Source organism: Apis laboriosa, unplaced genomic scaffold (assembly GCF_014066325.1).
Source record: "Apis laboriosa isolate Shangri-la unplaced genomic scaffold, ASM1406632v1 scaffold34_cov151, whole genome shotgun sequence".
NCBI classification, from domain to species: Eukaryota; Metazoa; Arthropoda; class Insecta; order Hymenoptera; family Apidae; genus Apis; species Apis laboriosa.
Window position 1 is genome coordinate 2,354,392 of NW_025222928.1, and position 26,669 is coordinate 2,381,060.

Sequence of the window (26,669 nt, forward strand, 5' to 3'; positions counted from 1 at the left end):
TGATATAGATGATGCATGTTTTTTCTTTGATAAGTTTGTATATTTTTAACATTATATAATGTATCATTTTTTATTATTTTTTTTTTTGATTTTGTAGAAGTTAAATAAAGCTTCCTCTTGTTGTCTTATTGTTGGTATTAAATTTATAAGTTATGAATTAAAATTAATCATCTTACATCATACACTAAGATTAGTAACACGAATTAGTAATAGAAATGATATGATTTAAATGAAATATTTAAATCAAGAATAATCTCAGAATGAAGATTCTCGTTATCGTATCGATGTCTGTACTTATAAAGTCTTTTTTCCAAAGTTCTCTCATCTTAATCTACTCGAGAATCTCTCTGAATGGCAGGCTTTGTAAAGGAAACGTCGCAGCTGCGTCCCTTTCGCCTCGTATTTTGCATGCATTCCGATGAAATAAAACGAGAACAACAAGGGTGCCGACTTCAACTAAGAACAAATATTTCGAAACGGGATGTTAAATGAGCGAACTGTCTAACTGTCACTCCATCTAGTACCCAGTTTCTTTAGCACTTAACGAAAATATGAGCCAAAATGAATCTATATATTTTCATGTTACAAATATACACGTAACATTTATATGTTAAATTTTCTTTATTGAACACTTAATTCTGAAATTATATTTTGTATTCTTATTTATTCGCTTTAATTTTAATCAAAAATAGAACCATATTATAATTCGTAAATTTATTATGATATAATTCATTAATTTTATTTATATGGTATATAAAATACAGATATTTAAAAATTTTATAATATATTATTTTTTATTGAATCAGATACTTAGAGTGAGGAATAATTGCATTTTGTTTAAAACATTCTTCAATCCACTCACTTTTAATAATTGTTAACATTTGTAATTTATTGCCAATTAAATTTTGAAGTTCAGTACTGATATAATTATTGTTAATAAAGATATTTGTTATCGAATCATCGATAGTTTCTTTAATAGTTCCACCCATAAATCGAAATTCAAATTTTGACAAATCTGATGGATCATTGAAATATCCTATAATACCACAAAATAGAGAATAAGGAGATATTTCATTATCAAATAATTCCTGATTTATTTTATTCATTTCTGTATAATCAAATTTAGTATTTTTCTCCTGAAATAATATCTTATATAAAATTAAAATTATCTATTTTATCTACTAGAATATGTTATAATAAAATAAATAGCTGAATGTGATACCGTTTCTTCTAATTTTTTAAACGAACGAAGTAAAGTTTCTTCATTAGCATCTATGGTATAGTGATCATAATAATCATCATAATATTGTGCTAATCGTTGTCTTGTCGATTCGCGACTGCATATCAAATCCCATGGTAAGAAATCTTGCAATGATGACCAGTTTTCTTCTTTGGTAACCCGTTTGAACCAATCTAATGTTACTATATCGTATTTTTTATGTATATTATTATTTTGTATAATATTATTTGCTTTTATCTAAAAAAATTTCAATATACAAATTATTCGAAGAATAATAATTATTAGATTAAAGTAAACAACAAATAATATATTTACCGTTTTAACATTACCAATTATAACACAGTAATTTTCCTTTAAAGGATTTTGTACAACTTTTGCTCCATGTTGTAAAAGAATTTCTTCAATCCGTTCTTTAGGCAATTCGTCATTGCCATTTATTACACAAATTTCTTTATCATCAAAAAGTCGGGTAAGTTGAATTGATGGATCAACAAAAATATTTGGTTTTATCAATATTTGTTCATTCTTTATTCTTGAGTAATATTTTTTTGTTTTAGATATTTTGGTTTCAGGTACTTCTATATCTTCATAATTTATTTGTCTTTTTGTCAATTTTTGAATTGGCCACGTATTCTAAATATTATTAAATATTAAAAAAAAAAGAATAAGTAATTATTTATAAAAGAGTACTTCTTATCGATTTCAATAATCTCGAAAATTAAAATTAAATGGCACTAACATATAGGAAAAAATTGTTCAATTATATCTTCGATAATATCCGATGACATGAAATAGAAGATGCCGTTTTATGAAAAATAAATTTCTTAATTTTTTGTAAATAATTACCAAAATATTATTATAAAAATATATATTATTTAGTTGCAAAAATATATAACAAATATATATCATTCAATTATATACCTTAATTAATGATTTCAAATTATTAGTTGTACAAACATTATACCATGGTTTATCAGTTCTAATGTTTGTAACTCTAGGAAATCGTAAACTGTATCTCGTTGGATAATCAGAACTTCGTGTCATTTCTGTTGCTTTTACAGTTAAGATAATAGAATTTTCAGGGCGAATCCATAATTCTGGCGGATCGATCTAAAAAATAATATATTATATATTGAATAATATATTGAAAATAATATATTAATATTATAACATAAACATTTTTTTTTGCATTAATTCACCTTGGGAGGAATTACATTCGTAGGGCGTTCACTTTGCCACTTATTTTCAAATATTTTCCAGAGTTCTTTCAATGCATCCATAGATAAACCATTACTAACTGATACTACAGATAAAAATTCTGTAGGATTTTCACCAGGAGTTTTTGGTGATGAAGCTACTCCCATTAAAAAGCTTTTTATTAAACCTATAAATTTTCCATCCCCATAATAACCACCAAGTATTATTAAATCTATATCTTGTACCAAATCTTCAGAATACTGAAAAATTACTGTTTATGATAGAAAATAGAAAACAATTTTTAATAATGTTAATATTTTATGAATTATTACCTCAGCTTTTATTTTATAGCATCCAGTACCATCTCTTATATTTGGTTTATATTTACTATCACATTTTTTTACTACAATTCCTTCTTCTTTATTTTTAATACTTTCATTAAATATATTACATAATTCCTCACTTAAAATGAAAATAACTTGTATGTATATATTATAATGTATAAAATATTTTTTCTCGTAAATTATTAATAAAAATTAATTATCACCTCTTGGAAACTTTAATAGATTCACATAATAAAAGATGACCTTCCTCTTCTTTAAATATATTTTTTAAAATTTTAAGTCTTTCTTCATAAGGTTCATTATTAACTAATATATCATTATGCATAATAATATCAAATGCGACAAAACATGGCTGATAATGACTATTTTCTGACAGTTTTTTAACATCATAATTCATTCCTTTTGAGCCTAATAATTTCTTTTCTTTATGCCAACCCATTAATTCACCATCTAAAATTACTGATTTTACTTCTTGATTTAATAATCGATCAAATACACTACTCATAAAACCTAAAACATATAATTTTTTATTTTATAATATTATACAAAATCTACTATTTGCATAAAAGTATAAATTTCATTTATAATTTATAATATGATTCATAGTAAAAAAATATAATTTATAATATTATAATTATATAATATTAAATATATAATAGAAAATCATAAAACAAATTGCATTATATATACCTAAAGAACTAGTTTCCCCAAAACCAGAATAATTTGTAATATCATATCCTTGTCGTGTAAAATATTTATACTTTCCATCTTTCATATGCATTTGAGATCGTTCACCATCATATTTGCATTGTACAAAATATTGTTCTTTTTCATTAAAAAGTTTCTCTATATTCTCAATCTGATATCGTTCTAATAACATAGGTTTAAAATGAGAAAAAACTTGAATGTCACAATGATATCTTAATTGGGGATCACATAATGTTTCACAAACATGTTGCAAATTAGATGATACATCAAATAATGAATTTGCATCTGGATGAAAAACTAAAAAAATGTTATTGTCAAATTATATTGTTTTTTTATAAGATCTTTTTGTATTAAATAATATGCAAGAAAATAAACCTTGCAATATTTTTTTCGACGTAATACCAAGCCTTAAATTTTTTAGGATAATTCGTGTTATCCATTTGAATTCTAATGCATTCGTTTTTTCTAATAAAAATTTAAATATTTCATCTTTTCGATTGTTTTTTAACGATATATTATTTAAAAATAAATTAATTCGTTCTAAAGTAAAATCAGAATTTTTGGATGATAAACGATTTTGCAAAATATAACATGCTTTTTCCGCAAAATCTTTTTCAGCTTTTTTGCATCCTGCGATTTTTTTTGCAACTGGAGCTCTAAAAAAAATTTAGTTTCATTTAAAATCTATAATAATAGCACAATATTATTATTAAGAAAAGAATAAATATTAATTAATAATCTTACTTGTATTGTTTAAGGTTTTTTGCATCCTTACTATCTTTTCCCAAACAAAATACACGAATATAAAGATCAGCGAGAGATTTTTCTTTTAAATTATATGCCTCGTGTCTTCGTTCAAGATTCGGTAAAATTAATTTTAATATAGGAAAAAATGAAATATCCTATAAAAAAAGTTTAATAAAATACTAATACTTATAATAATCTAATATATATAATATGTATAATTATACAATAATTATATAATAAATATATATAATTATCAAAAATTTTAATTAAAAAATTCAAATTTATACCATATCTGGAAATTCTGTTTTTAATTTGTGACTCATAATACGACATTTTTTAATAAATTGGTCTAAAATATCAGCTTTTTTGGTAGTATTACGTGTTTTAGAAACTTCCTCCAATACATTACATAATTCTTTAAATTCAATTTTTCCAGCTAATGTTGTATTCATTTCACTTCTATATAAAAAGAATAAAAATAATTAAAGATTTAAAATATAAATAATTTATATAAAAAAATTTTAAATGAAATGGTAATTTATAAAAATTTATAAAAATATTGAAATTTATATAAGATATTATTTATTAAGAATATTTATTTACAATATTATACTTTATATTACAAAAAGCTTTCATATTTTATTCAAAATAAATTATAATCATATAAAAATAATAAAATACAAATTAATTTTTTTAAATTAAATTGTAATGTAGTTTTCGAGATACATTCTTGCTAATAAATAATTTTCAGATTCTAAATAAATAAGATGTAGATTAAAGGCAGCTTCTTTTTTTAAATCTAAAAGATATGAATTTTTTTTAACTAAATCTCCAGGATTTTTATTAAGTACTAATTTATAAAAATGTACAGCTGCTGGTAATAAACCAATATGATGAAATACACGACCCATATTATAGTATGTTTCTTGTTCACCATCTATGCCACGTAGTTGAGAATACTTCTTTATAAAAGCAATAGCTAAAACAGAATAGAATAAATATAAAATTATAATATTTATTAAAATTTTATTTTTTATTAATGCATGTAAGAAAAAATAAATTACAATTTATTTAATAAATAATAAATATACATTATAAATCACAATTACCTTGAATTACAAGTTGATTTTTTTTAGCAGACCATTTTTGGCATGACATTTGCAATAAAGTTACACTGATTAATAATGCTAATAATGCACTAGGTGCTACTTTAAAAAGAGAAATATAATCATTAAGAGCATATTTATATGTTCCCGAAATAAGACAATTGTTAGCATGCATTATATTTAAATAAGAAAATACATCTTCTCTTCCAAGAAGACGCATTATAAATCTATTATGTCTAGAATCTTCTGCTTTTTGCACAATAATATTTAATAAATTCCAAGAATTTGGTTTTTGATAAACGCGTATTAAATGTCGTACAATATTATATCCATTATAGGAATCATTATTATAAATACACGAGAGTAAACATAAAAACATAATATGAGAATTTCTTTTTCGAAATCTCTTTGATGTTAAAGCAGTAAAACAAATTCTTTGTAGCAAGCCATATTTTTTTAATGTACAAGCCAATTTACACATTTGTAAAAGTAAAAGAAATTCTTTTTTTTCACTTAATTCTGTACTATTCAGAAACACTGGTGCATTTTCTTCTTCAAGTTTTTCTCCACGAGATAATCGATGAAGTTGCAATGTTTCTAGACGTTGTCGTACTACAGTTACAATAGTTAATGCATTCAATTCGACTTTGTTTCGTATATTTGCACAATGTCTAGAGAAAAGTAACATTCCAGATTGAAAATATTCATCATATCTTTTTACTTTAAAAAGAAGCAATGCTCTTTGATAAATTACTTGTGGATCTAAAGTATCTGATTCTGGATCTTGATTAAGGACTTCTATTGCTTTATTATATTGACCTTTTAATTGATATAGCTTAGCTAATGCTGTTCTTGCACCTAAATGTTGTGGTGATAATTTTTTAACAACTTCATATGATTTTATTGCTTTTTTTATATCTTTACAACCAACCCAACATTCTGCATGTCGTAACCATACTGCAGCTAAACTATAATTTTCACTATTAACTAAAGGTTCCAATAACATTAAGGCATGTCCAAACTCTTTTTTCCCCATTAAAGCTTCTGCTATGTCTAAAAAAAGATCACCAGAAATTTCTTGATTTTCATATAAATAAAATTTGGGTAAAAGATTTTCAACTAATTTCATCTGATTTAATTCAATAAGTGTTATAAGAAATTTTGCTTTTAAATCAACAACAACATCATCTGGCACACCACAAGATTCTATTTCAAATATATTATCATCTTCCAATTCTTCTTTTTTTTCATTTCCACATTTTTTTGTTATTATATCAATATTTTGTTCATTATTAGTAATCTTATATTTTACCCAAATATTTGTGTATATTGTTAAAATATTTAAACATCTTTTAAATTTTTTTAATGCTATTAATATTTCAGTCATGATATTAACTTCTTCCAAAGTAATGAAATTAGAACATTTTGAAAAAATATTTTCCATTGCTTCTAATGCTTGTTCATTATTATTTTCTTCCATATATTGTTTAGCTAACATTTTGGCATACTTAATTATGTGTTCTCCATCTTCAGGTTCCAACTGATGAATTAATTTTAGAAAACCTTTTAAATAAGCTCTTTTATCTCCATTACGATCTAAAAGTCGCGCTCGTGTTTCATATAAATTTATATCTTTTGGATTTGCCTGAATTGCTTTATTATAACAAGTTATAGCTTGTTTTATATCTCCACTTTCCAGAGACATATTAGCCAGTCTCACCCATTGATCAGCATCTTTTGGGCTAAGATGTGCTGCTATCAAAGCAAACTGTAATGATTTTTCTGGTTGATCTGTTTCATATATCATTGCTAAAGTATGAAAAGGTTCTGGAGCACTTGGTACTTGTCTATAGAAAATTTGGAAAAGTTATATATCTTCATTTATTGTCATTTAAAAGTAATATCTTTATAATTTTAAAAAAATAAACCTGCCTAATTATTTCCATACATATCTGAGCAGCTAATTCTGTATCTCCTCTAGCATATCTTAAATTTGCTTCACCCATAAGACCTTGTAAAACTGGAGGAAGTGTTCTTTTTTTTCGTTTACAACGTACTTGTCCTACATTTTGTGATTTTGATACTTTACAATGAACTGTTTTATTTGTTTCTATCTCTTCATTTTCAAAATCATTTCTAAAAATAAGAAGAGAAAGAAAATTTATTTACTTAGATCTTTTATAAGGATATAAAAATCCATATTAGATTACTACCTAGAAAATTCAAATTCTGCAGTTTCTAAATCTATATGTTGATCCATTTTAGAAGAATATTCAGAAAATGTTAACTCTCCATTTAAAAATTGTTTTGTTAATTGATCTTCTTTATCTGCAGTCATTAATATATCTTGATCTTCTATTTCTGTAGTAATATCCATACCAGAAGTGCTTTGTTTAGAATAAACATCTGTTATAATACTATGAGGTACATCTTTTATCTCTAGAGCTTTTGCTTCAACAAATTCTGTCATATCAACATTCATGTTATTTAAAGCATTTTCATCTAATTCTTCGATAATTACTGGAGCTATTGTGCTTTTCTTATCAAATGCCATATTTTTTTCTTTGTCTTCTTTTTTAATCAATATTATATACACTAAATATTATTATTTACTTTTTAATAACACCACACAACACTAAAATAAATATAACACTAAAATAATATATCTTTTTATTTCTAAAGATATATTAAATATTACTAAATAAAATTAATAACATATTTTCATATACATATAACATAATATGAAAATATCAATAATAAGAAATATATCATTCCTTAAGAGGATATGATAAGAATTATATATAAGATATGATTATTCCTTAACAAATTATTATGATATATATATAAATAATATATATATATATATATAACATATTTATATATATATTGTTATTATTATTATTTATTTTATAATTCTTGTTTTTTTTACAAAAAATAATAAAAAAAATATTAATTTTATTTTAATAATGTTTAAAATTTTCTTACGATTATTTATAGTTATTTAAATTTATAAAATATTTATTTTTTTTACATTAAATATTAATATTATATAACGTAAATTAGTATTGTATATATTAAATATATAAATATTATAAATATATTTATTACATGAAATATGAATATGACATATATGTTTATTATAAATATTAATATTATATTATTTAAATATATTATTAAAATACATTAATAAAATACATATTAATATATATAAAATATTTATGATATATATATATATATATATAATATTACTAAAATTATATATTAATATTCATATATTTATATTATAAATTAAATATTTAGAAAAAATAAATTTATATTAAAGGTTAAGTTATGACATAAACTGTTTACCTTTTATTAAAATTCATGTAAAGTAGTGAACATTATATTCCTTGAATAAATATGATTTTATAAATATAAACTCACAATTAATATATTTTTTTTTATATCATTATAAAATAATAATAATAAATTTATATACTTTTAACATTAACATCACTCTGTAATATCAGTCCCGTAAGCAGTATGATAAACTGCATTATGATTTGTTTGTCCGTGTATTGTTCATTGGTACAATTTATATACAATAAAGTATATGAGTTGTAATTCAGAGAAGTAAGGGACGTAAAAATATTAAACGAAAATGCATGTTATGAATACTTTGATCTTTCATTTGAAATGGATTTTTATTTTAAGAACATTGAGGTTATGACATCAAAACAAGGTTTTAACAATAAAGAAACGTCTTTATGTCGTTTTTAGATTTCTTTCTTAGATATTAACTAAATAAGAAATTATTACATTATCTTATTATTGTTTAAAATATTAAAAAGAAGTATGATCAGAGAAAATATAATTTAATAAATTATGACTTTCTACTACATGTAAGTTTTATAAAGTCTAATATGCATTAATTTCAATAATCATAATTATTTTTATAATTATTTTTATAAATAAAGTTTAAATTATTTCAATCCTTAATATAATATTTAAATATAAATAAAAATGTAAATTTTTTATTAAGATTGAAAAAAATATTTTCTTTATTATATCATTTATAATATTAATTTTAGTATAAATGTTTAATGTTTAATGTTTATTACAAATAAAATATTTTAAAATATATATTTATTTTCTTATTTAATAATTATATAATATATGACATTAATTTTCTCACATATTTTTCAGCTGATAATAATAGTATGAAGCCACACACATGTTGGCTATATATCCCTTTATTATTACTATTTAATATTGTGATTGAATCACCCTATAATCAAGTGCACTGTTCATTAAAAAACAACAATTCTTTAAACTCTAAACTCAATAATATAGCTAAATTACCATACCATGGTAATAGTCCTGAAATAAAAGTTCATTTTGCTAGCAGAATTGTTGAAAATGAATATATTGTTGCATTTAAAGGCTATTATAAACCACATACACGTGAAAATTATATAAAAGCTGCATTAAATTCATCTGGTATTCATAATTGGAAAATTTTATTTCGTGACAACTTAGCTAGCAATTATCCAAGTGATTTTGATGTTGTTCTTTTGGAAGAAACAGACAGACATAATGGTCTTGATGCTTTAACTGATCATCCTCTTATTAGAAGAGTAACTCCTCAAAGACTTGTAAAAAGAAGTTTAAAATTTGTCAATGCATCAGAGGATGCAGAGTTTCTAGAATATAAAAATTTCAAAAGAAAAATTAACAATTATGTAAGCTTTTATATTAATATATATTAATATATAGCTTATATATATTTATATTATAATAATAATAATATTTTATATTAAATATTTTAATTTATATGATCAAGAATATTGCAAGTTTATTTATCATAACTTATATTTCAGAACAATCAGTTCTGGCAATCAAATAATCGACATACATCACGTAGATTATTAAGAGCTATACCAAGACAAATTACAAGTATACTTCAAGCTGATGCTCTATGGGGTATGGGTGTTACTGGAAATGGAGTAAAAGTGAATAGTTTTATTTGAAATATATATATATATATTGTTAATGATATTTAAAAAAGAAATAATATTACTTACATAATATAATTATTGTTAGGTAGCAATATTTGATACAGGATTAGCAGCTAGTCATCCACACTTTAAAAAAATTAAAGAACGTTCAAATTGGACAAATGAAAAAACATTAGAAGATGGTTTAGGTCATGGTACATTTGTAGCTGGAGTTATTGCATCATCTTGTATAGATTGTCTTGGTTTTGCACCAGATGCTGAACTTCACATTTTTCGTGTTTTTACTAATACTCAAGTATGTTTATCATATACTTAATATATATATATCTATTTTTTGCTTAACTGTGAATTTTTCTATTTTTTCTAGGTATCATATACATCATGGTTTTTGGATGCATTCAATTATGCTATACTTACAAAAGTTACAGTATTGAATCTTAGTATTGGAGGACCAGATTTTATGGATCATCCATTTGTTGATAAAGTATGGGAATTAACAGCAAATGGTGTAATTATGGTTTCTGCAATTGGTAATGATGGACCTTTATATGGGTAAAAAAATCAAATATTTTTTTTATATTTATTTCTTTTAATTTTAAAATATATAAATAAATTTAATTTTATTTAATATAGCACTTTAAACAATCCTGCTGATCAAATGGATGTTATTGGGGTAGGCGGAATTAATTGGGAAGATCAAATAGCAAGATTTTCGTCGCGTGGTATGACAACATGGGAATTACCATCTGGATATGGAAGAGTAAAACCTGATTTAGTTACATATGGTTCAGGAGTACGAGGTTCTGCATTACAAACAGGTTGTAGAACTTTATCAGGAACTTCTGTTGCTAGTCCTGTTGTTGCTGGAGCTGTAGCACTTTTAGCCAGTGGATTTGTACAACCAGATGGATCTCAATCTATTAAACAAAGAGTAATTATATATCGATATATTTTCTTATATATTTATTTTTTTTATATAATTTAAAGTTTTTAAATTCATATTAACAAATTAAATAATAATTAAAAAAAATTATTGTTTAAGATAACACCAGCAAGTATGAAACAAGCATTACTTAATTCTGCGCGTCGTTTATCTGGAGTTGGTATGTTTGAACAAGGTGCTGGAAAGTTAGATCTTTTACGAGCATTTCATTTTCTACGTTCATATACACCAATTGCTACACTTAGTCCAAGGTATTTATTTTTTGATATTATTAATATAATACCAAATTAATATATTTAATATATTTTAATATTAATATATTTTTTAATATTAATTACAATATACATATAATATGATATACAATATAATATAATGCATAAACCATGATATATTATTAGTTATATAGATCTAACTGAATGTCAATATATGTGGCCATACTGTACACAAGCTGTATATCATACTGGTATGCCTACGATTGTAAATATAACTATAATAAATGGTTTGGGAGTATCTGGACATGTAACAGAATTTATATGGCATCCGTATACTGGCAATGGTAATGGTGAGCGAATTGATGTATCAATAACTCATAGTGATGTTCTTTGGCCATGGTCTGGATGGTTAGCAGTTGCTATAACAGTTCCACCATCTGCCCGTGGTTGGCAAGGCATAGCACAAGGTTTAAATTATTTTATTTATTTTCATTTATATTTCTACTATATTAGAAAATATATTTTATAAAAATATTTTATAATAAAATTCAATGTTATATTTAGGTCATATATCTGTTACGATTGAATCACCACCAAGTGATGGAGAAGAAAAAGTAAGACAGTCTAAAATAGAATTACCTTTGAAAGCAAAAGTTATTCCTACACCTCCACGTCAGTAAGTAGAAGTATAAAATTATTATTAAATTGTACTATAAAACTTCATGATATAATATTGAATAATATTTTCTTAATAGTAAACGTATTCTGTGGGATCAATTTCATAATTTACGTTATCCTCCGGGTTATTTTCCACGAGATGATTTACGTGCAAAAAATGATCCACTTGATTGGAATGGTGACCATATTCATACAAACTTTAAAGATATGTATCAACATTTACGTAATGCTGGTTATTATCTAGAGGTACTTGGTGCTCCATTCACATGTTTTAATGCCAAAAATTATGGTACCTTACTTATTGTTGATAGTGAAGAAGAATTTTTTCCTGAAGAGGTAATTATATAATAAAAATAATTTCATATGTGTTATATGAACTATTTTTCAGGTAGCTAAATTAAGGAGAGATGTAGAAGAAGAAGGTCTCTCTGTAGTCATATTTGCAGATTGGTATAACGTCACTGTTATGAGAAAAGTTAAATTTTATGATGAAAATACTCGGCAGTGGTGGATACCAGATACAGGAGGTGCAAATGTACCAGCTTTAAACGATTTACTATATTCTAATTGGGGAATTGCATTTAGCGATCAAGTACGTAATGGCCAATTTACTCTTGGTCAACATCCACCTGTAATTTTTGCTTCTGGTACTACAATTACTCGGTATGTAATTTAAAATATAATATATAATATAAAATATATATTATAATTATTTAAATTTCTTTTTTTATCTAATAATATATTTTTTATCAAGATTTCCGAAGGATGGAGTTATTCTTTATGCAGAATTACATGACCAAGGACAAGAGCTTTTACTTGAATCAGAATCAAAATCTACAATGGCAGTGCCAATTCTTGGACTTCTTCAAACTAATGGTCATACGAATATGAAGGAAATATATAATGATAATTATAGTAACAATATAATAGCTGAAAAAGAAAATATGGAAAAAAATAATATGAAAGATCAAGCTAATATTGTACCAGGTAGAATTGTAGTATATGGAGATTCAAATTGTATTGATGACAGTCATTTACAAAAACGTATGTTTTTTTTTTTATAAAATTTTGAATTTATATAATAATTGTATTAGTACAATTCTTCAATGTAAATAATAAAATTTTATTTTTTAGCTTGTTTTTGGATGCTTGATGCTATATTGGAATATACAACAACGGGACATATCGCAACTGTTTTTACAGATGAAAGTCAAACTAAGACAAAAATTCTTGAAAAGTCTAGTATTTTAGACAGTAATGAATTACCTCAACGTATGGAAGGAAGTTATTTAAAACGTCATAGTAAAGTGTTACTGTCTGAAAATACTAATACTGGTTATATTAGACCACTTCCATCTTGTCCTATTATTATTCCTGTTACTCCAAAACCTTTAAATGAATCTGTGCCTATGTAAGTTATTAATAACTTTTATTAAATGTTATCCAACAAATAAAATGTTATCTATAATTTTAATTTCATTCTAGAAATCTCTATAAACCTCAAAAATTATTGTCTGTTGGAGATACAATAATTGCAATAAATCCAGTTCTACAAGACTCAAGTCCATTATGGCTTAGAAGACGCGTTGGTGGTGCAAATATTCCTACATTACATCACGCGGAACGAAATAATATTGATGAATTAAAACAAAATGATCAAGATAACAGTGTAACATTTACACGTAAGTGGAATTACATGGCAGGAATAATAATTATAGGAAGTATTTTTTTCTACTTATTAAATCGGTGGAATTGTTTAATAACAAAACGGCATTCTCGAAGAAAACGAACAGTCGGTAGATTACGCAGAGTTATTCAAACAATTTCTCTACGCAGAGTGCCTCAAATGTGATTGTATTTGACAAATCTATAATTAATACAAGATAATATTCAATTATCTGTCATAAACGCTTAAAAAAATATAACAAACTATATTATGTGCCTTTAAATATATAGTATTCAATATAAATTTAAAAATTATAGAAATTATTTTGATAAATTTTATGTTATTGATTAATTTCAAATAACAGAAATTTTTGTTAATATATGAATGCAAAATGCAATATTACTTATTAATACTTTTACTAATTATATAAATGAAAAATAAATTACGATTAAAATACAAACTTATTACAAATAAAAATATATGTGTAATAAAATATATTAGTAAAATATATAAAACAGATATAAATTTGCACTATAAATTAAGGAAATATTATTTTAGATTCAATATTGATAATATTTTATACATGTATTTTTTCAAATATTTTAATATTTTAATTAATAGAACATTCATTTACTTTAGGTAACAAATATATATACAAAAAGTATATTATCAACTTATTATTAATTTATAATTGTAATAATTATTAGATTTTTGTATAATGATATCATTATCCATTTTTGTTACAAACAAGTAGTGATACAATATTATTAGTCTAACAATATTACTACTTTGTAATATAGATTACAAAAAAATCCATACAAATAAAATCGTTTTTTATACATATATAAAACTATTTATTTAATAATGAAAACATTTATGTGTAAAGATATTTATTATTATTTTTACATATAATATTTGCTATATGCATAATATTAATTATTTTTAGAATATTCATTATATTTGAAATATTTTAATTGTAAAAAGGGTTATATGTAATCCAATGTGCCCTATCTTGTTCTGCTGCAGATTTGTGGGTAGTGAAAATGCTTTTGAAAACTTCTGATGCTTTAGGATCTTTTGCAACACTATAATTTTCTTTAACTTTTTTATATGCTGGATCTTCAGCTTCTGTTCTATTAGTAATCTTAGAAGTAGAACTTTTATCTTCTTTTTTAATTTTTTTCTTTGGTATTTCTTCTTGTTTAATATCTAATATTTGATTATCTTCATTATGTTTATGTTTCTTAGATTTTTTTTTAGCTATTTTTCGTAGTATCATATTCTCTTCCATCAATTTAAGATCATTATTTTCTGCATTTATGATAACAATATCTTCTTCAGTAAAAGCTTGTTGGCATTGATGACATATCTAAAAAACATGATATAATGATATAAAATATAATATAAAAATCACTATATGTTAAATATTTTTTTTTCCTTATAATATTCCTTAGATATTTTTATTTTTATTCTTTTAATTCTTTTAATGATTGCTTACCTTACTTTTGACTTCTTTAAGTGCTCTTTCACTCATTACACAACCACATGACCATAAAAAGCAAAATTTGTATTTACCATTCATTTCTAGTCCAATAAGTGGACAAATATATGGACTTTTTCCTTCATCTGCATAACAATCTCCTTTTTTTGCTTTATTACCATCAAATGCTGGATTTGGTGTCAAATTTAAGTTTTTTATATCTTTTAAGGTTTTAATGTGTTGTGCTGATTCTGGAAGTGTACTTCGATCAAGGAGACCTTCTAATATAGATTCTTTACTATAAAGATGACCTAAACCACAACCAACTACTGGTGGTTGTAATGGTAATTGTTTAATTGTACAATGTCTCCACTTAAATGCTAATTCTGCTTCCTTATCTTTCTACAAATAATTGTATATTACTTTATATAGAAAGACCAACATTTATAAATAATATATAAAAATACATAATCTAACTAGAAAATAACCTGTTCTGGTTTTTTTTTAACTCTTACGAGTTCATCTCTTCGAGGAATAGTTCCACCATCACAACCCATGATATATTATAATGAAATTGAAAAATCAATTACTAACAACTTATTCAACTTTAACAAAATATATGTTAAATTATTGATTATACAGAATATAACAATAAAAATACAAATAAAGATACGTAATATAATTCAATGCTACCAACTTATTATATATGATGAATATAATTTTATAATAATTTTATTAAACTGAAGAAAACAAATTTTTAATATTTAATTTTTATTATGTATAATCCACATAAAAAAATATTTAAAACAAAATTTAAGATAAACTTAATATTTTAATTAAAATTTATATGTAAAACATTTAAATTGGTAATGATTTTAGTATTGGTAACAATACTGATCTTGTGAACGGTTCCAAATCAGCTGATGATATTCTCTTTTGGTTTATGATTTAGTTGCCGGGTGGGTCGTAAGGCAGCAGCACACAATTGTCATCACGTGAGGTCACAATGGTTTCTGATGGTTTCGACGACTAGTGATTAGAACAGCGAATGTTTTGGATTTCTTGAGAAATTCAAGCATCTGCCGTGTTCTGCAAATAAAGATATAATTCAAAATATTTAGTAAGTAGAACTATTTATTTTTTATTTAAAATATATATAATAATGGATAAATTACAATTATATGGAAAATTAGAAAATGTTTTTAACCCATGTTTTAATGATTAAAAAAACTTAAAAATTATTATAGAAATAATTATAATATTTGTTTTCATATCATTTAATGTAATATATTATATGTTTGTTATATTGATTCATATTAAATAAAATTTTCTTCAAGTTCGTTCAAAATTTAATATATGACGTATTTTTTAAGAAAATGTTAAGTTTTTTTATATTATCGATTTTATAATGGTTTATTACTGGACGCCATTAAATTATTTCAATAATAAGTTCATACTAAAAAACTTGTATGCCTATCAATTCAAGGATATCTCTTTTAGCCTGTAATTTCATGCACGCTTGTCATTTCCCTATATTGATCGTTCTACAAGATCAACGCGCCATTCTTGCACTTAAGTAGTATATGTCACGTGGAAAGCGCGCTTAATTACATAATACCACAATCAAAGAAATACATTGTGCCACACCCCCTTTTTTTTTTTAACTTTTTAAGACTTTGTGTATTGTTTTTAAATTAAAAAAATTTTGAATTATAAATTATAATTTATTATATACATAAGCAATTAATGAATAATGCTCTTAGGATTATAAAATTATATATTAATTCTATAAATTAACTATGTTTGAAAGTAAAGCAGGTGGTTGTTTTGACAAGTATTTATTTTCTATAGATTTTCAATTCAAAAATTTATTAATAACAACATAATTACTATTCATGATTTTAATTTAGGTCATAAATTTTATATACTTCTGTATATATAAAAATAGATAAATTATTTTATATATCTACATTTATATATATATTTTTTATTTCATATATATATATTAATTATATATTTTAATATATAAATATGATTAAATTATTATATAAAAAATTTAATATAATTTATTATAGAAAATAAATCTATAGATATATATAATGAATGTAAATATTGAATATAATGAAATATGAAATATTTATTATATTGAAATTAAATTATAATGAAATATTTATATAATACATTAAAATATATAACATAATTTGTTCATCATAATGTTTCAGATAAATTAAGTAATTTTCATTGGAATATTGTTCAAAATGACAGAATATTGGTTAATATCTGCACCAGGAGATAAAACATGTCAACAGACATGGGAAACTATGAACAATTTAACATCAAAACAACATTCTTTATCAGTTAATTATAAATTTCACATCCCAGATTTAAAGGTGGGAACATTGGATCAATTAGTTGGTTTATCAGATGATCTAGGAAAATTAGATGCCTATGTTGAACAAATAACACGCAAAGTAGCAACATATCTGGGAGAAGTTTTAGAAGATCAAAGAGACAAACTTCATGAAAATCTTTTGGCTAACAATAGTGAGTAAAAATATTAATGTGTTTATGTTTTTAGAATTTGCTCTTTGATTTAAATTTGCATCTATTCTCTAATATAAGAGAATAGATCATTGAAAAATTCAGAGATTCAAAATTATTTATTATTTTTTTTATCAAACATTATATTTAATTAAATAAAATGTTCAAATATTAAAAACATATTGAAATATCATTTGACAATATTATATTTATAATATTATATTTTTTGGATCTCTGCAAACAGGTATCGATCGATTTTTTGTGTATAATATTTTACAATAAAATAATATTGGTTGGCAAAAACATCAATGAATACTATACACAACACGAAACATGCACACAACTTAGAATTTTTCTTTAATGATGATCTTAAACATGTATCAGTTGATTTCTAAAAGTTTTAATTTATTCATTGATAATAATAATAATAATAGCACGATTAGAGTCTTTAATCCTTATTGTCCTCAGTATCCTACGTTAATAGATTAATAGATAAAAACAAAATTTTGTCTGTGTACGCTATTAATAAAATAACAACAATATTATTTTTTTACAAATTGTTATAATAAACATGTTTTTTTATTGAGGATAATATGCAGGCAAGATACTTGTGGCTATAGCATATATAGTATAATATAACATTTTTAGATATGATGTGTACCATATATTTTTTTTATTAAACATAATTTTAATATTTGGTTGAATTAATCTATAATATAAAAGGTTTTTATGTAATTTTTTATAACAAAAATATTCATTTAAATATTGAATGTTTTAAATATGTTAAATAAATAATCAAGTAATTTGTACAATTATCCTTAAAAGAAAAACATTAAAAATTATATATATTTATTTTCATGAATAATAATTTATAATATATTACAATCAAACTACAATTTTATTTAAATATATTAAATCAATGTTTCTTTTTTAAATATTATTTCTTTTTTTATTTTTTAGTTATTTATTTATTTTTTCTAATTTTTTTTATTGTATTTAAAAATTAAGAATTTTATTTAATGTACAAGATATGATGGTACACATCATATTTTGGCATATAATTTATATATCTGTAGAATGCTTATTACTATAATTGGATTAGAATTCATTTAATTTATTACTTACTACAAATAATTTCTCATATTTGTGGTGTTGCTTGGCTTGCTTTATTTAATTTGGACCACATTAACCCTATTTCCCTACCTTATTATTTTATTAACAAATGCTCATACATGTGCACCATCAAAAATGTATAAAGCCTCCAAAATTTTAATACACAAACATGCAGTATCATCATATATTGAAATATAGTAAAAAAATTTCAAATGTAGAAATTTAAATATATGGACCACACTTTGTTAAAAATTTGCAAAGGACGCAAGGAGTTGCTTGGGTTACTGTGGTCACCAAGCTCCAATTAGTTATTACAAGGATTCTTTCCTTTTTTTTCTTCAATTATTTTATTATTCCTTGCAACATTCCTTAAATTGCATTATTAATCATTTGCAATTTAAATTTATATCATTGCATATCATTTGCTCATACTATTTTTTATTTATTTTGAATTATGTATTATTTCAATTTTGTTTTTGTTTTTTTCTTTCTTTCATTTCTTTATTGCTTTTGCTACGTCGGAGTATTTAACGAAAAATTTATTTAAAAGTTCAGGTAATAAATATTACAAATATTTGTATAATGCAATTTTTAATAATGGGAAATAATGGGAAAAAATAAGAATAAATAGCAAATTTTTAAATTTTATTAATTTTTAAAAATAGCAAAAATGTTTTAATTTTATTAATGATTAAATATTGTAATCATGAGGTGCATATTTTTTATAAATACAATTACTTATATTTTTTTTAGCATTAAACTTTATATTTCAAAAATTTATTTTTTTAAAAAAAATGTTTGATATTTATACATTTATCAAAATATAAATAAATAATAAATAAATAATAAAAATCAGAATTTAATTATAAAAATTTAATTATAAAAGTTATAAAAATTAATTTTCGCGATTAAATTCTTAATGAAACATAAAAGTTTCTATGCGCTAAATACTCCGTGATTTTTTTTCTTTTTGAGTTATTTTGATTGAGTTTCGACAGCATTGTCGTTAGGCATTTGCGTAGGACGCAATAATAGTTGAACGAGACGTAAGAAAAATCGCGCGGAGATTGGGACTGGGCTGTAATGGATAGGTCAAACGTCAGTGGATGGGGAGAGCTCGAGCCCCGAAGGGGGTCCGGACACCCCGCCAAACACCCCCGTCACCCCATCACACAAGTCTTCAAAGGAGCATCACAAGCAGTGGAAGGAATCGGAGAAATGTGAACCAGAACCAGCCGCCTGTTTAGGTCAGCATCATTACCAGCGTCATCATCATCACGAACATCATCATAGTCATAAACATTACAATCATCCTTCTGATGTTGAAAAAAAATCATCACATAGTCCTCAAGGCATCTGTGATGTTAGATCATCAAATGATCCTTTATCAGCATATTCGTGCTACCATGCGCATTGGTGCGCTGCTTCTACCTCTTCTACACCTATTCCTAGTCCTACTCCTACGAGTCCAAGTCTTTCCCTTTCATCAAACTGTAGCAGTGAAGGAGAAACCAGATGGCAGTCGGCGACACGTCATCGGACTACTGAGAAAGCAGATCGATCTACCTCCAATCGCAAATCGTTTGGCAATGACGACGACGAAGACGATGCGGACCAAAACAACGACCAAGACCAAGACCAAGACCATAGTGGCAATTTGCCCAATCCAGGTACCCGTCCTATCACCGCCAGGTCAACCCGTCGAACCCCTTTTTCCCAACATAGCTGCGAGACTTGTTCAACCTATTTTCCTGTGCACCTCGTGATTCGCCCGTTTAGCGACCGATTCTTGTTTTGTCTTATCTCCTTTGGAGATAGATATAGGAGAGAAAGAGAGAGAGAGAGAAAGAGAGAGAGGTTGTCATTTTATAGTATTGAAAATTTTAAACAGTAAACTTCGCATGCAGCTTTTGCTTAAAAAAAAAGAAACAAAAATAATTAAAACTCACATAACTCTTATTTCAATTCTTCTTCTAGTCACTATATAATGAAAGCGTCTTTATGATCCTAGTGCGCATTTCCTTCAGTGTCAATTTTGCACAATTTTGCACTACATATGCAATGTTTGTAATGCTAAAATATTTTATGCCAAATTTTGCCTCCAATGTAATAAATTATTTCAAGTCTTTTTAAATGTTAATGTGCTATGTCAGATAAGAAAGCATTGCTTATTACATATTTTATTTTTATTTTTTTTATCACTGTAATAAATTATTTACACTTTATTATAATTAAATTTGCATTATTCAAAAGACACAATTTTCTTTGTATTAGTGACTATTTAAATATATTTATTTGTATATATTTCAATAATTTATTAAAATAAAAGGCACATTATAAGTCATGACAATCTCTCTCAAATGTTTACAGCATACACCAAGTGAGACAGTACCAAAAGAAAAGAAATACTTGGCTTAGTTTACTTAGCTTGTAATTCAGAATACAAAAGCCTAGTATAATCAAATATTTTATGTTGTACTGCAGTAATTCCCTCAGTGATATTACAACAATATTTGATTTCTTGTGCACGCAGGAATTAAAAAATTGGAAGATAACAGACAGCTACCCATATTCTAGCACATTTTAATTGCAGCAAATGTGTGTACATTCTTAAAATTTATTTTTCGGGAAATGCTCTAGTTTATTTTAAGTTCTTAGCTAGTTCTTTTTCACTCCTGCGTCCTAGTGATGATTATTTCACAAATTCTATACAAATTACAAAACACATTAAGAAAATATCTTGTTTTTTTTTTTTTTTAATTCATTTATAATAATATGGAAATATTCTATTTAATTAATATCTTTTTGGAAATCATTTGATCAATTGTTCCAGGTGCTGTGGACGAATGAATGAACATATAGTGTATTACCTCAATCATTATCAATTTTTTTTTCTTCCTTCTTTCTACATTATAAATGCTTTTTATAATTTTTTATTTCTTGTTCTTTTATACCATACTTTGTTTCAATTTTTCTGTATATAACATTTTTTTATATGTTATTTTCAAAAGATACATGTTTAAATAAATAATGAATTTATTAAAAATACTCATATGCAAGAATTTAATAAAATTGATATATTATTACAATAAGTTAATATGATGCATATAATTATTATATCATATATATTATGTTAATTATTTAAATTATTTAAATAAACATGATGTTATTAAAATTCATTATTATGAATCATAAAAGTATATGTGGATTTAAAATTATCACAAATACAACATAAAGTATGGTTTAAGAACATCCTACATTTAAATGATACTACTTTTTTAAGTAACATCATCTCTCTATTAATTTTTTTTTTTTTTTAATATATTTTTTATAGCATTTTCTCCTATACCTAGCTTTTACATGCTTTCAAACTATTATTTTCTATAATTTTCATAGAAAGACAATACTGTACAAATTATAATACATGTACACACACACGTGTATATATATATATATATATCTTATGGACGTTAGCACAGATTACAGATGAGACATAATTAACAAAAATTTTAAAACACTTATCGATCGGTACATGGACTTATAATATACTGTTTCGCATGATCAAATAAATTTTGATGACAGTATAGTGCTCAATACCCTTCAACACTACAAGTTATCCATATCACAAAAAACATCCTACGATCAACTTTTATGAAGTACTTCATAAACAATTAGCATGAAATGCTTAAATATTTTAGCTTAGCTGTATACTATATGTCTATGTTACTATTGTTAATGTTACACTATTTAGGTCATTATTATACATGAATTAAATCTATTTTAAAAATATTAGTTAAAAAATAATTATAATAATATAATCATTATATAACAAACAATTTATATTATATAACATCATATAATCATTATATTTTTGTAATTTTCATTACATTCGTATTCTAATGAACCAAGTGTATATGCGTGCATGCGTGCGTGCGAGCTTTTATTCATTTAAAGTTACCCATTGACAGCTTTATCATAAGAGAATATAATAATATATAATTCAAAAAGTTTCGTTAGTAATTATAGAATTTTCATAAATTTTGTTTGAATGAATATTTTGTTGTAAAATTTTTTTATTAATAATAATTATAATGAAACTTTAAATCATTGAATTAATTGAGATTAATGAGATTAACTGCTTCATTCATTTAAACATTATTTATGAGTAATTCTCTTGTATTACAGATATATAAATAAATTAATTTGAACAAATATTTATTTAAAAATATGTTTAAAAAGAATTAATTAAATAAAAAAATTTTATAATGAAAGAAGTGATAATATAAAATGCTTCTATATATTAATGTTGCATGCTATATTTTTGTTAATGTCTCGCTTATTCTCGTAATGCTATAATACGTAAGGAGCGTACTAGAATCAAGAAATGAATTTCGTAGAACAGTCTTTCTCTGTTATCTTATTATTATCAATACTCTCCTTATCACAGAGTCAATCTAAAAATTATTTTAATTGTTCAGCTAAAATTAATTTAATTAGATACATACTCATATGCATAATTTTATTGTACATATGAAGGTATATATTTTATATATTTTTCTTATATATATAAAAAATAATATAATTATTGTTTTATTAAAAAAAAAGAAGAATAAATTCTACATTTTTTTATATACTTGAAAATATCTTGCATAAATAATAAATACAAATATTATTACTTATATTAATTTTACTATATACTATTAAAAAAAAATATATANATATATATATATATATATATATATTCCTGCATTTGTACAATATATTTACAATTCAACAGAGCTTTATCATTTCTAGCTTATGAACTTTATCAAATCATTAAAAATATATACAGTATTCCATTTGTAAGCACACTTAAGCACTTAAAGTATATTACATGTAATTAAATATTGCATGTTACTTATGATTTCATAATTTCAAAATTGTACTGAGCTCTGTTTGAATATTTATATAGAAAATGAAAAATGATTTATATAGAAAATGAAATAATTATCTCAGAACAATTACATTAACATTATGAATTTACTAGGTGATCTACCATCATATATAACTCGATTCCAGTGGGACATGGCAAAATATCCTATCAAGCAATCATTAAGAAACATTGCTGATATTATCAGTAAACAAGTGGGTCAAATTGATGCAGATCTTAAAACTAAATCTACAACATATAATAATTTGAAAGGAAGTTTACAAAATCTTGAAAAAAAACAGACGTAAGCCATATATTTGTATTAATATCTAATATCTCATATATTTAAAGTTCTATTAATTTTAATTATTTATTTTTACATTTTAAAAAATTATTTAAATAATAATAGTAGATAATTATTGTATAGAGGAAGTTTATTAACAAGAAATTTGGCAGATTTAGTGAAGAAGGAGCACTTTATTTTGGATAGTGAATATTTAACTACTTTGCTTGTAATTGTGCCAAGGTAAATTCATTTAATATATTCATCATTATTATTTTTTTAGCTAACAAATTGTTCTATGAAATTTTAGAGCAAATTTCCAGGATTGGTACAGTGGTTATGAAAAATTAACAAAAATGGTAGTACCACGTACTACACAACTTATTACTCAAGATTCTGAATATGGATTATTTACTGTCACTTTATTTAAAAAAGTTATTGAAGAATTTAAATTACACGCACGTGAAAAAAAATTTATTGTTCGTGATTTTACATATAATGAAGAAGAACTAGCAGCAGGTATATAAAATTTTGATAAAAACTTTTTATTAAAATTTCATATATAAAATAAATATAATTTCATATATAAAATAATTGATTTTTTATTTATTTGAAAATTAATTTTGTTCACTTTTTAATTCTATATTAGTAATATTTATATTATTATTATATAATTTATTAAAATGTATTGTAGGAAAAAATGAAATAACGAAATTGGTAACTGATAAAAAGAAACAATTTGGTCCTCTTGTACGTTGGTTAAAGGTTAACTTTAGTGAATGTTTTTGTGCATGGATTCATGTTAAAGCTTTGCGTGTATTCGTAGAATCTGTTTTAAGGTAATAATAGAAATTATCTGAAATCATATATATTGTAATAAATCATTATATATTAGTGTTTATTTAATCATATATTAATTAAATTATAACTTATCAGGTATGGATTACCTGTGAATTTCCAAGCAATATTATTGCATCCTCATAGAAAATGTGCAAGACGATTACGTGATGTTCTTAATCAACATTATGCTCATTTAGATTCTTCTGCCACAGCATCTTCTGCTGCTCAAGGAACTCAAGATGTAAGTTGTAATGTTTTAATAACAAATTATTTCTTAAAATAATTTATTTTAATTTTTTTATAAAAATTAATATAACGTTATTATCTTTTATGTTTATTGGTTTAAACAGAGTGTGGATATACCAGGATTAGGTTTTGGCCAAAATGACTATTTCCCTTATGTGTATTATAAAATCAACGTAGATATGGTTGATAATAAGGTTTAATTATTAAAGACATCTATTTTCTTAAATTTTAAATATTCTTTAATTTACGTAACACATACTTCTATAACTCCAGGTATTTAAAGCAGGTGCGTACACAGTAGTTTTTTCTGTTTACATGAAATATAATGTTTTATTTTTTAGAATTTTGTTTTCAATATAAATCTATAATCTTTCTGATTTTCAATAAATCTAATTATCATTCATTCACTTGCAGGAGTAAATTAAATATTTACTTAAAAAATATTTTTATAATATTTTTATAATACATCAAATACCTGGAGAGATGTATGTACTTTGATATTAGCTCAATAAACTATGCATAATAGGATGTACAATCATTTGTATAAATTTTAGCAAACACATTTGAATATGTTGCAAACTTTTTTTTTTAAATGGGCTATATTTAATTGAACAAGATACCAGTAAATTAAATTCATCAATATAATTATTAACTGCTTTTCAAAGAAAATTAAAATATTGAAAAATTTATTGTTTCGATTATAGCAACGATATATTGCTTAAAATATCTGTATGTAAATGTATCAAAATTCTTACAATTAAATATAGCACAATTTATTTTACATAGCACTACATAATGAGCGGAAAATATCGTGCCAGAATAGAAATTCTGCAATGTATAATTGTAGTATTTTATGTATTGTTTATAAAATTAAGATCATTGTGAATATTGTTATAAAAGAGAAAGTTCATCTTGTTATAAAAACATATGTCATAATATCTATTTTGATTCAAATGCTTTTACCATGTTTATTCAATAATTCTTCATAATGCTTATATTATACAAAAACTAGTAAAATAAGTATTATTCAAATATTAAAATACAATAAATTTATTTCATTAAATATAATGAAAATATAATATTTTAATAATGCAAAGTATATCAGATACATGCTAATGTATCAAAATGTTATTTATTGAAAGTTATAAAACTCCAGACACATTACACAGTTTGGTTCTTAAAGTATTATTATTAATGTTATATTTTAAATTTTAGTGATATATAAAAAAACTTCATTGTAATAAATTCAGTTCAAGTATTAAATTTTGAAATCTTTAAAGGCTGCACAAAAATGAAAAATAATAATAAAAAACTATTATAGTACATGTTATTTAAACAGATTGTATTATAAATATTTCGTGTATAGAATTTATGCTTTGCAATATTATTTTAATTCCTCGCTTATATCTTATTTCTTTG

General features: G+C 23.6%; 4 protein-coding genes across 6 annotated transcripts; 2 read left to right on the forward strand and 2 right to left on the reverse strand.

Annotated features, from left to right (window-relative positions):
- Positions 1-682: 682 nt before the first annotated feature.
- LOC122715240 (DNA ligase 4-like) lies at positions 683-8,939 on the reverse strand. 3 transcript variants are annotated; one of them, XM_043937271.1, is made up of 13 exons: positions 8,821-8,939; positions 8,691-8,730; positions 4,524-4,695; positions 4,234-4,391; positions 3,865-4,145; positions 3,472-3,786; positions 2,985-3,291; positions 2,770-2,899; positions 2,440-2,697; positions 2,162-2,350; positions 1,556-1,873; positions 1,223-1,477; positions 683-1,136 (listed from the first exon to the last, which is right to left on the reverse strand). In XM_043937271.1, the coding sequence occupies exons 2-13, from the start codon at positions 8,705-8,707 to the stop codon at positions 795-797; spliced, it is 2,742 nt and encodes a 913-aa protein (XP_043793206.1). In that variant the 5' UTR covers positions 8,708-8,730; positions 8,821-8,939; the 3' UTR covers positions 683-794. The 3 variants fall into 3 exon arrangements, with proteins under 3 accessions (XP_043793206.1, XP_043793207.1, XP_043793208.1); XM_043937272.1 differs by lacking the exons at positions 683-1,136; positions 1,223-1,477; positions 1,556-1,873; ... (6 more) ...; positions 4,234-4,391; positions 4,524-4,695 and adding exons at positions 4,915-5,215; positions 5,346-7,189; positions 7,275-7,478; positions 7,556-7,977 and having other exon boundaries at positions 8,691-8,826; XM_043937273.1 differs by lacking the exons at positions 683-1,136; positions 1,223-1,477; positions 1,556-1,873; ... (7 more) ...; positions 4,524-4,695; positions 8,821-8,939 and adding exons at positions 4,915-5,215; positions 5,346-7,189; positions 7,275-7,478; positions 7,556-7,937 and having other exon boundaries at positions 8,691-8,812.
- A 227-nt stretch (positions 8,940-9,166) lies between these two features.
- Positions 9,167-14,157, forward strand: LOC122715239 (membrane-bound transcription factor site-1 protease). The gene is made up of 14 exons (XM_043937270.1): positions 9,167-9,223; positions 9,528-10,063; positions 10,202-10,333; positions 10,425-10,634; positions 10,707-10,891; positions 10,973-11,270; positions 11,382-11,533; positions 11,681-11,961; positions 12,059-12,170; positions 12,250-12,508; positions 12,561-12,835; positions 12,927-13,216; positions 13,307-13,583; positions 13,658-14,157. The coding sequence occupies exons 2-14, from the start codon at positions 9,542-9,544 to the stop codon at positions 14,022-14,024; spliced, it is 3,360 nt and encodes a 1,119-aa protein (XP_043793205.1). The 5' UTR covers positions 9,167-9,223; positions 9,528-9,541; the 3' UTR covers positions 14,025-14,157.
- Positions 14,158-14,695: 538 nt separating this feature from the next.
- On the reverse strand, positions 14,696-15,974 carry LOC122715242 (replication termination factor 2). The gene is made up of 3 exons (XM_043937274.1): positions 15,807-15,974; positions 15,337-15,720; positions 14,696-15,207 (listed from the first exon to the last, which is right to left on the reverse strand). The coding sequence occupies exons 1-3, from the start codon at positions 15,873-15,875 to the stop codon at positions 14,809-14,811; spliced, it is 852 nt and encodes a 283-aa protein (XP_043793209.1). The 5' UTR covers positions 15,876-15,974; the 3' UTR covers positions 14,696-14,808.
- Positions 15,975-16,303: 329 nt separating this feature from the next.
- Positions 16,304-26,511, forward strand: LOC122715243 (V-type proton ATPase subunit C). The gene is made up of 9 exons (XM_043937275.1): positions 16,304-16,438; positions 17,541-17,862; positions 20,064-20,642; positions 23,999-24,185; positions 24,309-24,407; positions 24,475-24,683; positions 24,859-25,003; positions 25,101-25,245; positions 25,355-26,511. The coding sequence occupies exons 2-9, from the start codon at positions 17,577-17,579 to the stop codon at positions 25,448-25,450; spliced, it is 1,746 nt and encodes a 581-aa protein (XP_043793210.1). The 5' UTR covers positions 16,304-16,438; positions 17,541-17,576; the 3' UTR covers positions 25,451-26,511.
- Positions 26,512-26,669: the final 158 nt, after the last annotated feature.

Excerpts from the sequence above, each read along its gene's own strand:
- LOC122715239 (XM_043937270.1), top strand. The coding sequence starts at position 9,542 with ATGAAGCCACACACATGTTGGCTATATATCCCTTTATTATTACTATTT. Across the intron at positions 11,534-11,680 it reads ATTGCTACACTTAGTCCAAG|TTATATAGATCTAACTGAAT; the intron begins GTATTTATTTTT and ends ATATATTATTAG. Across the intron at positions 13,217-13,306 it reads TGACAGTCATTTACAAAAAC|CTTGTTTTTGGATGCTTGAT; the intron begins GTATGTTTTTTT and ends TTTATTTTTTAG.
- LOC122715242 (XM_043937274.1), bottom strand. The coding sequence starts at position 15,875 with ATGGGTTGTGATGGTGGAACTATTCCTCGAAGAGATGAACTCGTAAGA. Across the intron at positions 15,721-15,806 it reads TTAAAAAAAAACCAGAACAG|AAAGATAAGGAAGCAGAATT; the intron begins GTTATTTTCTAG and ends AATTATTTGTAG. Across the intron at positions 15,208-15,336 it reads TTAAAGAAGTCAAAAGTAAG|ATATGTCATCAATGCCAACA; the intron begins GTAAGCAATCAT and ends CATGTTTTTTAG.
- LOC122715240 (XM_043937271.1), bottom strand. Across the intron at positions 1,874-2,161 it reads ATTTGAAATCATTAATTAAG|AATACGTGGCCAATTCAAAA; the intron begins GTATATAATTGA and ends AATAATATTTAG. Across the intron at positions 1,137-1,222 it reads TTAAAAAATTAGAAGAAACG|GAGAAAAATACTAAATTTGA; the intron begins GTATCACATTCA and ends ATATTATTTCAG.
- LOC122715243 (XM_043937275.1), top strand. The coding sequence starts at position 17,577 with ATGACAGAATATTGGTTAATATCTGCACCAGGAGATAAAACATGTCAA. Across the intron at positions 24,408-24,474 it reads TTGCTTGTAATTGTGCCAAG|AGCAAATTTCCAGGATTGGT; the intron begins GTAAATTCATTT and ends ATGAAATTTTAG. Across the intron at positions 24,684-24,858 it reads TGAAGAAGAACTAGCAGCAG|GAAAAAATGAAATAACGAAA; the intron begins GTATATAAAATT and ends AATGTATTGTAG.